The sequence below is a fragment of the Limulus polyphemus genome, unplaced genomic scaffold, assembly GCF_000517525.1.
Source record: "Limulus polyphemus unplaced genomic scaffold, Limulus_polyphemus-2.1.2 Scaffold1763, whole genome shotgun sequence".
NCBI lineage: Eukaryota > Metazoa > Arthropoda > Merostomata > Xiphosura > Limulidae > Limulus > Limulus polyphemus.
The window spans coordinates 115992-135817 of record NW_013667373.1 but is presented as its reverse complement, the minus strand read 5'-3'; the positions used below and the strand labels follow the sequence as shown (position 1 = coordinate 135817).

The 19826-nt window shown below is 30.1% G+C and overlaps 1 protein-coding gene across 1 annotated transcript in view; it reads right to left on the bottom strand.

Annotated features, from left to right (window-relative positions):
- Window positions 1-15975, bottom strand: part of LOC106464863 (TBC1 domain family member 8-like) — a 33630-nt gene extending 17655 nt beyond the window's left edge. The window contains exons 1-6 of the mRNA XM_022392654.1: window positions 15701-15975; window positions 13146-13253; window positions 11984-12146; window positions 11368-11493; window positions 5735-5858; window positions 5297-5366 (exon numbers count right to left, since the gene is read on the bottom strand). Coding sequence (XP_022248362.1) covers window positions 5297-5366; window positions 5735-5858; window positions 11368-11493; window positions 11984-12146; window positions 13146-13253; window positions 15701-15955 — 846 coding nt within the window. The 5' untranslated portion in view covers window positions 15956-15975. The remainder of the gene's footprint in view (window positions 1-5296; window positions 5367-5734; window positions 5859-11367; window positions 11494-11983; window positions 12147-13145; window positions 13254-15700) is intronic.
- Window positions 15976-19826: the final 3851 nt, after the last annotated feature.

Genomic DNA, 19826 nt, shown 5'->3' with positions numbered 1-19826 from the left:
CTTTATACTTTATCTGTTATTTTTGGTAATGAATATCTGTACGGTTGCAGTAGATTTGACCGATCTTATAACCATCAAAAAAAATTAGAAAATAAATATAAATCATGCCTCTTTCATTCTAGAATGAACACAAATTATAACACAAAAACATAAATGTTTAGACTAAATAGCTTAACTCTTAATACATCATAAATTTATATATATTTATTATTATATTGATATTGACCTTTCAGCCAATCCTGGCTAACAGTAAAGAAGTTACAAAGATGTGGCACACGTGCACTCATGTTACCGTATCCAATGACATAAAACTGACCTTTGGTCTGTACAAAGTAACTGCTATTGGTTGTGTTTTAGTAGACTAGTATTTTGTAAAATACAGTCACATTTCAATTATTATACATTATATATGTATATAGATCATTGTTCTTAAACTTATTTTTCTTAAAACATAGAAAAGTAACTGAAGAAGTAAAACAAACAATTCTCTCTTCCAGTTACGACCTTTGTACTCGGTTGCTGCTTGATATAGGTTGCTAAAAACATTGCACATGGAGGATATAAAACAAAATATTTTTAAATGTTTTATATATACATTTCAATAACTAAAAAATCATAAATTACTACATTAATACCACAGAATTCCACTATACTTTATCAAGCTTAGTAACTAAGATGTATTTTACTCTTAAAAAATATGAAATTTTGAGCAGACTAAAGATACAACCTACCTCATTCAAATCTTGTTTCAAAAAAAAAAAGAAAAGAAATGGCACTAGCCACATTAGAAAGGCTGAGAAGACCACTAGGGGACATTCTGAGCTTTCAATTGGTTATTCATGTCATAAATAGAAGTAAGTGCATATAAGGGAGCATTTCCAAAAGTGGAAAGAGGTGGGCGGGTGCCACTGTGTTTTATTTATTACATGATCAATATCTTAGCAAATAGAAAAGACAAGATCTTCTTATTTTATATTCTAGCTTGTCAATATCTGTAATTTGAGTTTCTAATTCGTACAAAACTATAGACTTAGTATTTTGACTTCACAAACATCTAATTTGAACCAGTGCTGCATTCAACATACCACATAACACACAGAAATCGATGTTTACCTGTGTTTTTAATATCTACATTTAAATTAAGAAATTGAGTAATGTATAGTACTAAAATTTAAATTATAATCTACAGATTGATACCAAACTTATTGACATATATTCATGAAATAGTAGTTCAATAAAATTTTGAATGCAAGTCAACAAACGGGATGACATGGCCTTTCACCCGTGACCTGTCTCGAAAGGGTTATTATGTTTTGACTTTTAATACACAGAAGAAAAAATTTGACTGTCATAAAGTGAAATATTCTTGAAAATTAAGTTTCTTTTAGTTCAAATATTTACAAGTATAGAAAAAACTTTTCAAGAAAAGGAAGTAAATGTAGGGATAGCAAATATCAATTTTTCAAAAACAAAACTAATAGTAGGGATGGCATTTGCATCATCCTTACATAATAACAGAAACACACACTGTAGTAGAATATTAACAGACAAATATAGGATACATTAAACCCACTTGTGATTGGTTATATATATATATATTATTATATGTTAATTCGTGCCATCCCTACTATCTTGTTTGCATTGTTTTTGAAGAATTGATTCTAGCCATCCTTACATTTACTTCCTTTTTTGAAAAGTTTTTTCATTACTTGTTTTTTAATGCAGTGTTTCAATAGACATAGGAATGTTGTATTTATAACCAAGTTCTAAATACAATGAGGTTTCAACTGTAATACTTATTGTTTATCTATTATTGGTTTGTAACTCCTGTTTCACCCTGTACTTAAACTTTTTAACAAAATACCAAATTTCTGTACGAAAGCTAACTTCAAGGGGTAATGATAACATTGTTTACATTAGAATTATGATTTCTTTCAAAAATTACTTCCAGTTACTAATAATAATTAAAAAAGTGGATACTCCATTTGAAACTTTGTCATCTCAGGGAATTTAGTTCACACCACTGTTTTGGTTTTTGAGTTATAATGTAATAAAAAAGTAGAACAAGAAATTCAAACATTTTGCTATGATATTTACAGACAGTCTCAGAACTTGTGACTCAGTCATTACATAGATATTGCTATAAAAGGAAACACTGTATAGTATCGTAAAGTTCAGATGACCTATTGAGGAGATATTTAAAATACCATTTCGATTAACAATAATCCGAGCCATCCCTACGTAGGCAATGTTACTACCTGTCTAATTAAAGCAATATTTCTGACGTGTGTACATGTACAAAAATGTATAAAATTTTCAGCTGGTAACCACAAACATCAGTATACTCATATTTTTGATATCTATAAAACAAATGCACATGTTAACAAAATTATCCAGATCACATTCTATTATTTTCACATGTGCTTTGGAACTGTGGACACCAAATTCATCTATATATAAAAAGTATTAACATTTCTAAATTAACATGATTATATATTTACCAGTCAGTCATGTTACTCAGAATAATTTTTGATTTATGTTTGTGCAAGAGGTTGTTAGATTATAATTACAAATAATTAAGTTGTAAATTCTAATTATATATACTGTGCACTTCATACACGGAAACAGACGTGCTGATAAAACATTTATAACTGCATTATTCCTACACAGTATCCATGTACAAATGTACTGAGAGAGATTATAGTAAGTGGCACAGACACAAATGTCACTGTATGCAAGTAAGTTGACAACCAGATTTATAAGCATAACGAAAATTATTCTATTTACAGAAAATACTAAATTTTTTAACAAAACATCGATCGGTCTTCTTCATAAGACAAATCAATATTTTGTTGAAATACTGAAACATATAGAATGTTCTCTATATAATTTTCATCATGCTTATAAATCATTGTTTGTTAATTTACCATTGTATAGACATAATGTGCTTCCATACACTAATACGCTGACAGTAATATTGCATAATAGTATCACACCATTCAAAGATCAAGTTTTTACTGTGTTCTTAACTACATTGAATAAAAACTGCTATTAAGTAAAACTTTTATTCAAAATAATCACGTTGTATGTATTCTGGTAAGGGCCTTGGATTTAAACACAATGACAAACATTAAAACACTGCCTGTACTCTACCACACTAGCACTACACAATCTCCATAACAATTACTACCTTAATACCAAGACCATATTTTCAAAACACTACCAAAACTATTTACCCTATTCTGTCAAGGTTCATATGCTTATCTTTACCTTCTGTCTTTTCTCTTTCCTGTCCTTAGAACCTTGTGTTTTGCTTGACAAACACAGGGCTGCCAACTTTTAGGGGTCTATTTGAGCATGACTTTTATAAAAGTAAACTTCTGTGATGTAGTTAAGTGCTGCCTTCTAGAAGGGTCTAGGGGCATACTGCACCATGAAAATTATTATTATTCAATGAAGTAGAACAGTGCAAACCAGTGCATTTTCTAGATCACTAAGATGATCATTTTTTTAAAATATAGATCCAGTCAGCCAATCAAACACAATGCATTATACAAAGCTGATAATTTGACGAAACATGAGAAAGTTTTTATTACTGCATGGGAGGTCTCACATTCAGTGGGTGAGTGTCAGTAACACTGCAAACATTTAAGTTTTCCTAGTACATTACTCAGATATGTGATACATTAAATTATTATTTAACAAGGATTTATTTAGTTATTTACTGATGCAAATTCAACTGTTTTTTACATAAGTTCATGGATAACAGATAGTGGTGTATTCTTAGAAACCTTTAAATGTGACATGTTATTAGTTATTGTCATTAAAACATTCTATATTTCAGTACATTTTTAATTTGATTTTCTTCCAAAACTTGTTTTCTACATATTCCTGATATTATAGAAGACAAACCTGTATAAAAAAGAATGTGAATAGCAATCACTGTCACTGTTGATATTTTACCTGTCTCTTGGAGATGTTGTCTGTCGGTGACCACCACCCAAGATGTACTACGTACCATGATGTTGTTTGTTACAGGCAATGCTTAGTTATGTATATTTTGTTTTATAAAGAAGTAAATGAAAGTTACTGAAAAATTATTATTTTATATAATTAGTTATCTTTGACGATTAATTGAATTAATGTAAGTTATGAAACAAAAAGAAAAACTCACCAACATTATGTGGATATCTCTGAGCTGCCAAGATTTACCAAGTTATTAAATAGTTCATTTTTGCATCTTTGAAATATTTCCTAATACACAAACATGCCAATCATATATATATATATATATATACAGGTTATTAGTTGTTTCTTCTATGACTACTGACATGGGTATGGTTTCATTAATGAAATAGCCTATCTCTAAGTAGTAATTTGTTAAGGGCTCCTACACAGTGGTAGAATGATCCTCCATGACCTAGTTTTAGGAAGACGAAAGAAAGCCATTTCCAAAGTCCTTATACTCTGTTTAGGCCTAACTACTGTTTATGTAGTCTATTGAGGCTGCCTTCATATTCCATGATAATTAATGGTAGACAAGAAAAAAATACATATATATATATAAATATACTTATGAATCAAATGTGCTAGAATTAATCAGTTATTTTTTGGTGCAAATTATTTTTCCCCCCATTCATGTCCTAGAAGCATCACTGAATTATATGAAATTCATTGACTTTTTTCAAATTTTTCCTGTAAAATGAAATTCCCTGATAATTTCAGGGTGGGAGCACAAAATATAATATATACATATATTTAGCATAATTTTTCTTCTTTTGAAGTGTGCTGACTAAAATTAGCACTATCTGTGAAAGCATTTATTACTAGGGAGAATAATCAAACACAATTTACTGGCCACATAAAGCATGCTTCATAATTATAATTACATACAAGATAAACAGCACTGTAGTTTCCAAAGCCTTTTGTTAGGAAATACAGTTGGAACTGCATCATCACGTGGTTACGTATTTTCCTTTGTCGCTACTAACAAAGACTGATGACTATTACTACCCAGCTAGTCACTAGAATAACCATCTAACAGATACTCTGTACAAACTATTACAAATAAGTTGTGAGGAATTCACACAAAAATATTTCCCCACCCCTTTTTTTTTCAAATGTTACCTCACATTAATGTATGCTTCCATAACATGTACAAGCTTACCCTCATCCAATAGTTCATGTATTTTCTCTACAGATTGTAAGAAACAAATAAAATAAAAACATAATCATGTCTAACCCAATAAGCCTAAAGTAAGGAGAAAACTTTAGAGTAAATGACTGTAGTACTTACCAGGTGATGATGAATATGTGGTAAATGACGATCCAATATCTTGTCAAACACTTTGGCATGGCTTTGCACTCTGAAAATGTATCAATTGGTTGTTTGAATGTTCAAACTAATGGAAAACTGTCATTTTGATTGTTTAGTTTCAATGTTTGATAAATACAAAGTGCTTGATGGCGACTAATAGCACGTTAATTAGGCACAAAAGTACATGATCACAGATATAATGTTTTAAGTTTTCATTCAAATGGCTACGTGACATTTACATCCAGAACTATAATTAGTAATTTCAATCTAACCACACAAGTCATTTTATAAAAATAGTTATTATACATGGAAAGCCTCATTTTACTTGATACAAGAACAACAAAAAAATGTTTTTCTTCTATTTACACTATAGTTTCACAATGCTAATTACATGAATATACATATAATTTATCTTACTTTTCAAGCATTTTGTCAAAATATCCAAACAAGTATTTTCTTCTCTCTAATAAAGACACTAAGGCCCAGAAAGCCTCTTTCTCTTCTAACTGCATTAAAAACATAGCTGCCAAGTATGACATTCCTGAAATAAAACTGTATTTTATTTTCTCAGTACTAAAAATAATATTTCCGCACATTTGTAAATATAAACTGCCTGCACTTTTGTACACTTTTAAATCAGAGGTTATTTTCCAAAAGTACATGGGATATCTGACTAAGACCTCTTAGACGGAGAGATCACATAACTAACATAGTCTCTACATTATATAAACAACTTTCTTTATCCTAACCTTACATGGTCTAACACAAGTCTAAGCATTTATCAAATCATAGAGATTTAAGGCTGCATATACCTATTACATAGTGCTATCTAGATTTTGGCCTTTTTATCAGAAAAAATAACTTTATACTATGCTTTTTGTATGAAAATATATTGAAATAGATATAACGATATATACTGGCACATGTTGTGTAAACTGTGGCTAATTTGCATATTAGAAAAATAAATAAATAGAAAAGAAATGTCTTATGTTCCTTCTACAAACATGATTGAATGCTCCTAAAAATGGGTCCAGACTTTCATGGGATGTGAAAAATTAGTCTTAACTAAGGAAAATACAAGAGTTAAGGATTCAAAACAATTAATTGTGACATATTTTGACATTTAAAGATTATATGCCACCTTAAAACTATGTCATCTTTAACTTTCCTCAAATTCTGTGATAATTTTTCTTAACTTGTCTTTCTGTTTTTAAGAACTGTCCCCTTTGATTTGTTCTCTTCATAAACCCTCCTTTTACATTATAGTTATTTATAATAATAAAAGAGTCTGTATGTGTGTGTGTGTGTGTGTATGTATGACTACCATAGGAAAGAACCAGGAGACCTGAAACTTTGCACACATACTAAGGGGATTCTGAGGATGAGCACTTGGGTATTACTTTTTAGAAAAAAATATTTGGCCAATTTTTTGCCCTATAGCCTTTAAGCAACAGTATCATATATTTTTCTAATTCTCACTTACTGAATGAACAATATGTAGAGGTTTTCTGTCAAATAATCTTTTCAACACAAACATGGGAAGAGAAATACAAATCTGAGAATTTAAAAAAATTGAACTGAACTAAGTTTGGGAAACAGCAACAAACAACGGGAAGAAAAATATGAATCAAATAATCCTGGGGAATTTAGAAAATGAAAAGAATTCAAATAAAAACACAGGAAGAAAATAAAATTAATCTGAGAAGCTAAATTAAGATTATTTGCTTTTAAAAAAGTGTTGAATTGAATTAAGTTTTGGAAATGGCAACAGATAAATCAATTAAATAATTGGCACATTGGGATAGCTATAGAAGTAATTAAGATAATGGAGACACTTGACTGGTACATTGAGACCTCTATGAATCATGAGGGGACCTTAGAATCCCACAGTGGAGAGTGGGTACTTTACACTAGTATTTCAATAAAGTAATAAGAGGTTGGAATTTTATATTCTACCCAGCTCATAATCAGGAAAGTATCTATGAGAGTAAATGTTTTGAAGATTATTAGTAAACATTACAAGGATTTCATACACAAAATTATGTTTTAAGATTTTTTTTTATCCAAGATTTGCTCATGAATTTTTTCTTTCAGAATGTTGACTATCCAACATACAAAATAATTTTGATTTTTAGGTTAAAAAGTTTCATTTGCATAATCTCTATATCCTGCTAGATAATCAAACGATTTTTTAAACAAAACTTTATATTTAATCTGTTATTTTATAAATATTAATACTATATGGTGTTGATTGATTTGACCGACCTCGTAACCATCATAAAAGTTAGGAAATAAATCTAAATTACTATTTATGTTTCAGAATAACTACAAATTGTAACAGTATAAATCTATTTATATTTACTAATTGACCTTTGAACCGTGTCCGACTAAAAATACTCTGACAGAAGTTGAAAATTACACGGCGCACGTGCATTGACATGACCCTATGGAACAGCGTAATGCAGAAGCTTCTGTCACATATAACCCACAAAGGTTTTATTATTTTTCTTTCATTATCTTACCCAACAATTTTCCATTTTTTATGATTTTAGTTAGTTTTAATAATAATAAATAGTTTTAATAATTAACAGTTAAAACAAATGAAAAATAAAAACCTCTTATTAAATATCAATCACTTTTACTTTAAGTAAAACTTTATATTTTATTTGTTATTTTTCTCCAGGTTGTAAGTAAGTAATCAAAGTATAACGAAAATAAAGGTTACAAAATAAAATGCATAATATTGTTAGTAGTGATTACAACATTTCAAAGTACTTATGGTCAGAGTTTACATTCTCACCATTTCACAATTATTTTCTGTAGTTATTTTATTGCCAGTAGATGAGTTATAATTAGAAGAAACAAAATGAATAGTACTCTGTTCTTTTCAGTACGGACAGTAAAGTTCCAAGTAAATCTCCTGAGAGTTTCTTTTAATCTTTTTACACCTATTTCCAATTGTAATTCTACTGTTAGCGGCTGAAATAGAAACCTGCCAAATATAAAGCAATGACTCACCGTTCCTGTTTAGGTGTTACCGTACTTTGACATTGTCAATATCAAATACGTTCATGCAGCACAATTACCAGAATTTCCCTGCTTTGAAAACACAGTGTGTCAGAATATATCAACTTGTTGACAGTATAATGGTTACAACGACAATTGTCTAAAGTATTATAAAATGTTTATGACTTTGTAGAAAGTCTGGGCCGATCCAGTAAGTCAAAAAGTAGAAGTATCCTACAAAAACTATTTGGATCGCTGCTCTGAGAACACAGTGGGATAGAAATACTGAAATGTCAGTTATTTTTCTTCAAACATAAAACAGTAAATAAAAAATAATAGGAAAACAATGATCTCTACTACTTACGATACTACAAGGTCCTTGTTTGCACTCGTGAGCCACACTTGCTAAGCCTCATCCAAATTCACGTGTGGAGACGGAAAAATAATAATTTTTTTATATAAGTATTTTGGAATACAAAAAAATTATAAATTACTATACTGGTACCTGAAAAATCCACTGTAATTTATCAGGCTTCCTAACTAAATTGTATTTGGGTCTAAAAAAATATAATTTCTATTCATAAAAATGCCTTGATAGCAATACTTTAAACTTTCCAATGATATAAGAGCATTTCTCTCGTAAATAACTTAGGAAGAGTAACAGAATTATGTAGAATAAATATATAGCTTTTGAAAGATTATACAGTTATTGGTATATAAAAGTAGGCATAAATAAATAAGTCTTCTCAAATGATGAAGTGGTGAGCAGAGCCAATACGGTGGATTTGCTAAACATCATGATATCTCAGCAAATAGAAATGATAGGAGGTTCTTATTTTATATTCTAGCTTGCCAATATCGAACATTTAAGTTTCTAATTTGTACAAAACTATAGTCATTGTAATTTGGGCATCATAAAATGTAATCTGACCAAACCCAGAAGGTGACGTACCATGTGACACACAAAAATCGATATTTAGCCTTTTTTGAACATTTAGTTTCAAATTAAGAAACTAATTAATGTCTAACACTAAAATTTGAATTATAATATACAATTTGATCCGAAACTTATTGTCATACATTTTTAAAATAATAACTATATACTGCATGCTGTTTTGGTTTGCATTCTATTAAAAAAAAATCATTTATAATATCATGAAAAATCAAATATGAGTACCTGTTTCAATTATATATATGTTAAAAATTCTTTACAATATTATAATATGAAACAGACATCACAAGTTAACATTTTTCTTACACTGAAAATGTACCCTGCTTCCTCTGCCATTCCTTTTATGACTGGCATGTATTGACTGGTGTACTGATCACAAAACTTTCTTAGAGGGCAGAAGACGATCGATATAGTTTTGTGTGTGAGAGAGATAAGACCATATCAGAATATACATTTAAACTAAACATACGAGTTGCAGGTGTTAAAGAAAAAGAAGAAAAAAAAGAGTAACTTAACATGAAACTGGTAAAAATAAAAACTAAATAACAGCGTGAATCACTAAAAAACAATACATTTGTATATCTTTTCTAGTACATATGTTTGTGAAAGAATCTTAAAGTATCTAAAAACAATCAGAGTCCCTTGCGTTATTTTCTTATTGGTCAATTTTTTTTAGTTGTTGTTTTTTTATAAATACTTATGATATTATCTAAGAAAGATGCATATCATAACAAATGTGATCACATAAACTGACAAGAGTTTTTTTAATCACAGATTATTCCACATCTTAGCTTCACATTTTCCAAGTGGTCTTATTAGAATGAAGCCTAAATAAGTATACTGTTAAAAAAATTCTCATTTCTAACAAAATAATATATCTTAAATAAATAAACACCAACAATTGAACCGATTCCATATCGTAGAAGGAATGTTAACTATAGTTTTTAATTTACTAATTGCATAGACACAAAACGTGGCTAGCTTTTAGTAAAACATACAAATTTGTTGTACACAAAAGTCAAATGTGTTAAAGTATTTGTACTCAAGATACCCCTGTGAACTGATGACAGAAAGTAAGGTGATGTTCATGTGAAGAACAAGAATACTTTTGTCTAATGTACAGTTTGAATATTGTACTTGCATAACCTCTAGAGCCTCTGAAATTCATATTTACAGTTTTTTTTCAGTATCCATTTATAACGTATCTGGTATTTACTTTCCTCTACCACAAACTGTTGCCGTATCAGCAATGTGAGGTAAAATGAATAGTTGATAACTCTGACATCAAAACATAATACTATGTTGAAATGCACTCTGTAAAAGGTTGTGGTATGCACATTTTGACCCCGCTTGTGTACATAGGGTTAAGCTCATAGCTTTTAAATAAATGCATTTAATTGTTGAAGCTTAAGCAATTTCAGTAGAACTCTTCAAATACACAATGTCTTTGAGGTACTTATTTCTTTACATTCAAGATAAATCATTCTTGCCACTCTAGCATATTTCAAGTATTCTGATCAGTAAGTATCAAAAACAGCAAGTGGTAATCAATTATAACCTTGAAAGTGGGGACAGATGTTTGTCAATCAATGAGAGCTCTTTACTTTCAAACTGACCTTTTATAACAAATTTTTATGGCCATTTAAGAAAACTGAAAATCAGTAGAAGAAGAGACCTGTTTTAAATTGCTTTCCAAAAATTTCAATTCAAACTTTTATTTAATTTAGTTTTTCCCATGAATTAGAAGACCCTTAAAGAGTACAATTCAATGTTTTTAAAAAGTATCTTTTTCTGAAAATAATTATAAAATGTGTGTTTTAGGTTAAAAAACAACAACAACATACTGTAACCATATACTTTACTTCTGTTTCCAAAACAGACATAAGATAGGAATTAGTATGTATAATCCATGGTCAAAACTTTCAACACCACACAAGTACCTGTGCACTAAATAAATCACAAATTAAACATGGTTTGACTTTAAAATCTCAAATTCTGTGAAAAACCAAGAAGCAGTATATAATTTTTATAATTATTGACAATATAAAGTCATACAAATATAGTATTTTAAAACATAGTAATACCACTGTACCTTGACAATAATTGTTCTCAGGGTTATACACTGTATAAACTGCAAGAAGTCTAAAGAGGGCTGCTCGACCCTCTATTCCCTTGTCACTTTCTACAGAGAACATACAATGAGTGGGGTATGTCCTTCCTAGAATACCAAAAATAAGATACTTCACTAAATAACAAGTAGCACAGCACAAAAAATCAAATATACAAATTTACAAAATTCTCTTGATTAGATTTGCTAAAATCTTTATTAAATTGGAGCTATAGACCTAAAAAATGAACAAAAGTTCAATGAAGGTATAACATTTTCAGATATTCAATATATCAAAGATTTAAGCATATTTTCTTACTTGCATACTATAAGTTTAATAACAAATTTTATTGATTTTCTTGTTATTGCATATTTTAAGATTAATACTTAAAAAATTCAAAATATTACCTTTAAACATAATTATCAGTCAAAGCAACATGGCATTATTATTGAAATTATTTTTTAATGGTTATTTTTGTTTTTAAACCCTCAAGCTAATTTCATTCTCTAAAAATTCTTAAAGTTTTACACCTTATCAGCAAACAGGTACTTTAATAAATAAGTGTAACAGATATTTTATTTTAAAACCCATTGTCTTTACCAACATCCAATAAAATCTGCCTTAAGAATTTCAGGTTAAAATGTAAATGTCTGATGTTTTCTTGGTTTTCCTCAAGCTCAGATAACACTCTTTCAGATCTACTAGTGTTGAACTCACTCACGCCTAAAGACACAAGTTCTTCTCTCAGCAATGACACGTGTTCCTGAAAAATAATTATATACTCATAAAATTTGGCAACTGTTCCCATAAAACAGAAACATAATTTGTAAGGCTCTTCCAAAACAAGAAAACAAACACAAATATATATCAGAATTTCAATATTAGTTATATCACATATCATATTCAGTATCAATGAACAAAAACAATTTACAATGACTGTCTATTTTGTGGATTGTATCATTGGCATAAAAATACTGAAAATCAAATATACCTAAGAAATTCTAGCTGGTTACAAATGTTGATTTTAAGTGGTTCTCTCATGAAATGCATAGCCTAAACTGTGTATAACATGTAATAATGACAAATTACTTTTGACATACACAACATGTTACTTGAACGACAAACTTAAAAAAAAAACAATACACACAAAAAAAACAAAAAACTTTTCTCTGCTAATTTGGCATAGTTTTGTTCTAAGTATTTATACTATTGTTACGCATGCTGCTACAGTCATGACTGGGATAATGAAGGTTTTAAAAAAATTGTAAAACTTCTTCCACAAAGGAATTCTTGAAAAACAGTACATATAAAATCTATTTGCAAGAATAGTTAGAATTAAAACACTGGCATACAATGAAACTGGCCTTATTTATGCATGTACATGAATATTAAACTAAAATTACATATATCAAATACTTATCTTTCAGTAAAAATGCTATTTATTTTTTAAACTGTTTTATTATCTGTGATGAATCAAAGTATTCTTGAGTGTATTTCAAATTTTGTTATACTTCATAACTGGATAATTTGCCTGAAAGATCTTACACACTGATGACTTTCTGTAATGGTATCAATACTAGGAAGCAACAGATATATGTCTGCAGAAGGTTGAGTATCATATGTTACAACAATTTTAGTCTCACATCTCATTACAGTCCATGTTGCCACATCCAGCCGTGCTCTATCTGATAACCGAGCATCTCAACTGTAATTGAACTCACCTTCTACACATTATATAATAACTTACTGTATTATAATTTACCTCATAAGAGAAATTTGTATAGGTTAGCACTGTATCTAAGTCCAAGAGTTTCTTCCATAATTCAGGCCTTGTTTTGAGCGGAACACCATTTTTGATCAATTCTTTCAACTGCAAAAAAAAAATCTTAACAATGAGTACATTATAGAACACTACTTTTGGTTACTTCAACCCTCTCAAACAAGTATTGCTTGTACACTTTCTTGAAATGTATATAAAGCCACATGCCTAAATAGATGTCAGTGCTTGCCCACTCTACTAGTCACTTCACCAGAAACTGAAAATAAAAAGTAAACCCCACAACCCTCTCCATATTGATTGTGTAAAAATACAGCTTAATATATCTTTGCCAAAAGTCAAATAAACAACTTCAATGCACTGTCAATAACATGATTCCAATTTTTGTGGTTTATAGTGCCTAACCAAACCCCTGCATAAAGTATTAAAATATTTCCATATGAATGTGCCACTCATATTCTCCAAGCACTGAACAAAAAAACCAAAATATAGGCTGACTTGCTCGATGTCAAAGCACACATAAAGCTCACCATATGCAAATGTATAAATACTGGATCAGTCTAAATAAAATGAGTAATAAAATAAAACAGCATTGTTGTTCAATCAATACACTTATACAGAACATTTTCTTGTACTGTTTGGGTCATCACTATAGAAACTTTACCAAGTTGGAATAGATTTTTGTGCTCCTTTGAACCAACTTAAATTATACTGGAGCCTTAGTAAAAAAATACAAACAACTTTATAATCTTAAAAAGACCAACAAAAGAGCCAGAACCTGTACGAGAAGAGAAAACAATTAACAGACAAGCTAGCAAGGCTATACGACTAGTGAGTTTAGGTCAGTTACTCCAACACTTTGTGTGTTGATAAGTTAGAGTGCTCCAGGAAACAAAATCACTCTAAAAGTTAGCTTTATATCACCACACTTTGTTCATAACTTATTTGACATCTTAGTAACAAACTTTACAGATGGTAACATATAAAAACAAAATCAACAATGTACTTAGTAGAAGCTAGTATATCATTTCTAACAAAATTAAAAAATACTGAAAACAAATTTTGTAAAACTTATAATAAGTAAAAACTTGGAACATGCTACAAACTGGAATCTTGAACAAAAATGTATTAAATTAGTAGTGTTCTATGACTATTACAATAACTTTTGACTAACAGGACAAGTTATCATTATCTTCAGATCTGATTACATATAAGATAATTATATCTTTACTGTAAAGATACGTTTAACTAGGTTGTGTGTAGGTATATCACTGTGAATTACTTAAAGTGCATGTTTATCTTTAATTAGTTGCCTATAGCTAATTGTCCTTGGTGTGTGAAGTAGTTGCTACATATCACAAGGATGTGAAGTATCCATTGAAACGAACTAGAAAGAAGGAGATCTGGTAGTACATTAGTATCAAAACACTGGTATGGTTTTGGGTTCAAGCCCTAGACAGTGAACTCCCTCAAAGGTTTGTTTCTCTAATGAATATGATACTGAACACTCCATGGCATTGTGTTAAAGCCCTACAAAGTGCAAGTTTATTACTCATCTGAAATGTGAATGCAAACAAAACATTCTACAAAGTTTCTAATGTGCTAAGGAGATTAAAATTATAATTAGATATCAAAGTTGTACAGTGTGGGCCATTAGAGGATTTGTTATGGTCCACCCTGTACACTGTGATCATGATAATGTTCTTGAAATTAAATGTACATATGTGAGATACAAACAAACACTTATAGCTACAGAGTGGAAAAATTAATCAAGCCATTCAACTGGATTAACACATTCAGTGAGGACTGGTTGAGAAAACGGAACATCCCCTGAAGTTATTGATCGTGTAATGAACTAGATAGAAAATTGTATGCTTTGTACTTGAGGCCCTGATGCCTCACTTGCTGGAACACTGGCCTCATGGTATAAGTATGAGCCAATTGTCCCGAGCTGAAAACACGATTAGAATAGATTTCTTAGCATCCTGGTTTGTCAATATACCTCAATAAACTCTAAAAACTAAATCTCAAATAAATTATGAGTATAAAATTTCTACATGAATATTGTGTACAACAAAAAATAATGATAAAGTATTAGAGAGAAAACAAATTAAATAAATATTACAATGAATTAAAAAATTTTGCAGATGAAAAGACTAGAATAATGATTAGTGAAACAAAAAGACCAGTTAAAATACATGAGGAACACTCTGGAATACCAACTATTCATCTATTGTATTATATATGTACAAGAAAAAACCAATTACTACAGTGGAAAAGGATGCGTTACTATGCTAATACCAGCACATGATGAAAACTAATTAAATGGAAGTTTTCTATTTGTCTAAAAAAGTCACAACCAAACAAATGAAAACTCTAAAACTGTCACAATTACTAAATATCAAATACAATTTTTAAATCATTCTAAATTAAAATGCTCTAGTCAGCAAGATTTTACTGACTCAGGATCCTAAGGTTCCAGATTTTAATATTACAATCATAAATCTGTAGTAGGATTTCACATGCTGAATGACACCTACCTTTTCTCTTTTAACACACTGCCTATAGCTGTCCCACTTAGAGAACACTCTCTGCCACTGGTGGTCATTTTCTGGACCTTTTTCATCATTTGAATAAAGGTGACACCTGTCATCAAAATCGCTAGACAAACAGTCCTGCATGACAATCATGTCATTCTCACTGAATATGCCATTAGTCCTGCTTTCACTTGGAAGAGATGGCGACTTCAAAATCTCGAAACCATACTTATCCCAGCACTCAGACATGATCAACATAAAACTGATGGAAATGTTAAGTCACCTGCAAGACAAAATATGACAGTGCAAAACATGGGTATCATTGAAAAGACATAAATATAATACCTTATATGTTTGCAAGAACCAGGATCTGTCATTTATATCATGTTAACAAAACAAATTTTTAAAAGACAATATATTTTATAGGTTGAAGCCTTGATTGTTTCATCCAAATCTGCCTCATATTTTTAAACTTGAATTGTTCACATTTTGGAAACAAATTCACGATGCACAATATTTTCTACCAATAAGATCATATTATTGTGGTTATTTCTAAAACCATATTACAACTTAAAGCCTTATTTTTTACAGGAAATTATGCCACTAACAGTAACTTTCATTCAATATTATCATTACTGACTAATTATTTTTAATACTGACCATACCAATTTACTTAATACTAGTCACTACAATGGCACTGAAAACAAACTTAAGCTTAACTTTTAATCAGTAATAAATAACATTAGTAATCAATTCCTAACTTAGAATAAGAGTATTAAATTTCTCAAGCATTCTACTACAAAAGCTAACCTTGAGGTCATGAGACCATATTTATCATCAGTGAATTAGGATAATGAGTTAAAAGTGATTCGGGACTGAATTTCATCCTGTTTTTAAATAAATTGCTTCCAACTGATGGTAGACATATTCCTAAAAAGAGGAAAAGATCAATGGGATTACTAAGCATGTAGCAAAGAAAATCAGGGATAAGAACCACAGACTTAAGTTTAAACAAACAGATACGATGGAAGACTTACAGAATGGTAGGAAAGCTAGAGATTTGATTAACAACAGAAATCAGGGAATAAAAAAAAAGAGCTTATGACAAACAGCTAGCCATCAGTATTAAAACTAATAGTAAGATGTTTCTTTTTTAAGTATGTCAAGCAGAATGTTAAATTGGAGAGTGAGGTTTTGTTTTGTTTTTTAATATAAGGCATGGTATAAGCAATATTTCAGACCTTAGCATTCTTTGGGAAATACTTGAATTAGCCTTAATCATGTTGATATTAATCCTCTGGTGGCAAGTTTTTCTTCTAGCTCACATTCTTTCACAATTTACAATGTAGAGTCAGAGAGGTGGTTTTCTTATCTTAACATCAAAAGGTTCTAACATTCTATGTTGAAATTCCTCCCATGAATGGAGGATAATGCAGAAGAAACTGGAGAGAGGAACGACATCACATTCACTTAGACAGTGGTTGGTAATACTACTGGTATTATAGGTTGTAGCATTATAGTATTATCTTAATGAAATATATCCCTGGTTGCACCTTCAATGTATGAACTGACATACCACTATTAAGGTATTAAATGGATGTCATTTGTCTTTAAGGTTGGAGTGTCTTTTTAACTTAGACTGTTTTAAACAAACCTGTGGATATGGCTGTTTGATAATTTTCTTCTTAATTGTGTATGAAATAGTGCCTAAGTAGGGTATGACTAAAGTAAGTTATCTACAGAACATCTCAAGAGATGGGTTACTTAGTTTCAGCTTTTGTGTGAATCATTCTATTTAGGAATGATAACAGAAAATAATTTCTTATAAGCATTTAATTTTCTCAACTTCTGCTTCAAAACAGTTTTGATTTTCTAAAATTTTAAATTCTCTGTATAGCAGGATTTTAATCCATTTTCTTTAGACTGACGGAATGAAACTTTCATAATGTGAATAACATCCAGTGAAAGTGGGTTTATGATACACTATGATAAACTGGTTATTTAATTAACAGATGAACATATAAGAACAAGAGTTTGTCATTCTTCTGATTTTAAACAGTAAATTATATATTAGGATGTTTACCATTTAAAACTGAAGAAAGTAGTTTACTGACTAAACATTGATAAACACCATAAAAGTGTCATCAATATACCTCATGTAATACACATGCTTATAACATTCAGGATAGGATTATAACCTAACGTTTTATTTTATAGAAGCACAGGAAAATGTTTAGCAGGGTCAGGATCAAAACTGGAGCCCTTAGTCACTCCATCAATCTGTTCATACTTTTATCATTAAACATAAAATCAGATTGTTTTGTTGCAAAACAAAATCATTTTAAAAACATCTTTAGTTATACCTTGTACAATTACATGCTCAATAAACACTAGGTAGATCAATGGTTTCTTCCAGAGGTATACTTGTAAACAATGACTCAATGTCATAACTAGCATAGTGAATAGTATCAATAAATTGCACCAGTTTTACATTATTGGCAAATTCAAAAGTATCCTTAATAGAATGCTTACTCTGTATAAACTCTCACTAAACAGGGTCCAAAATCTTGCTAAGGGTTGATTATAGGTGTCTACACTAGAAACAATTAGTCTAAATGAGCATCATTGCTTATGAATCTTAGGAAGTCAATATAAAATCTATACTATGAGCCAATGGGTCTGATTTTTTGGTACATATCTTCTGTTATCACACTACTGGTTACTGTGAGATCCCTCTTAGTTTCTATAAGCTTATCTGTATTACTTAGAATAGCTTTCATTTTGTTAATGTAATCCACTTTATCTATATGGGGTATAATAATTAACAAGATCTCAGAATTAAAAAAAATTCAAAGCCTGGGTTTTATCCTTTCTCAAATTACAATTCTTTTTTTCTAGATCTAAAATCTTGTAACATCCTGAGGACACAACCAGTGACTTGAGTTTTAACCTGTTTAAAGGTGGTGGGTAAAAAGACTTGCTTATTAACAAAATATAAAATACAAAGGCCAGTCGATGTTTTCCCTAGATTTTTAAAGACTGGCCTGGAACTTACAGACCAAATTGTCTTGCTTCCATAGTGGGGAAAAAATTCTAGAATCTAATAAAAGAAGTTTGCAAAATCATTTAGAAAAATATTACATCATAAAAGAAAACATCACCAATTAACTTAATGGTAATCTTGTCTTACTAATCTGTTAATTTTTTCTGAGGATATTGTTACTTATATGGATGATAGAAAGGGTTGGACTTGGTGTACTTAAGACTTTCAGAAAACATTTGGGAAAGTATTAACTAAGAAAATCACATCAGTGAGTATTGAATTGTTGTGTGACTGGGCAAAAAAAGTTGTTACAAATGAAGTCCAATCAAAATGAATCTTTGTTACTAGTAGAATTCCTTTGGGATCAGTGCTAGGGCGTTTGCTTTTTTTCTGATTTTTGGAATTCCTAAATATAATGAGGATGTTGTAGTACAGAAATAATTTGAATCAACTGGACAACTAGTTGACAAATATCCAAACCTATGGTAAGAGCATGGTAATGCATTTAGATTAGTATGGAATACAAGTTTAATATAGATGGGAAATTATTGAATACCATGGCTAAAAGAAAAATATCTTAGATCTTTGCACAGTTTTATTTTTAACATGGTACATGACATATAGAATGAGGTGCTATCAGCAGATGTGAAAGCTAACACTTACTGGAATTTAAAAGAGGGAAATAGAACAATCTTGAAGGGCCAAATGGTTCCTTGCTCTCTGTTGTCTATACAAGTCATTCAAGCCATCAATGTAGTACTCTGTTCTTAATAGTAAAGCTTACAGAATTTTAGGGTTTATTTATAGACATACTGATTACATGACAAAAGAGGTAATTATATCTATTACTTGTAATACTATGTATTAATTTGGTCTCCTTATCTAAGAAAGGATATTAATTTATTGGAAATGGTCAGAAGAAGGCTACTAGGAGGATTTCAGGGATGGAAGGATTACCTTACGGACAGGTTAAGATCTCTTAAATAAATTTCACTAGTAAAAGGAAGGTAGGATGCAAAATTTAGTTTACATGATTATTAAGGATACAATAGGACAAAGACCTCTTACTTCTTTATGCTGTATTCT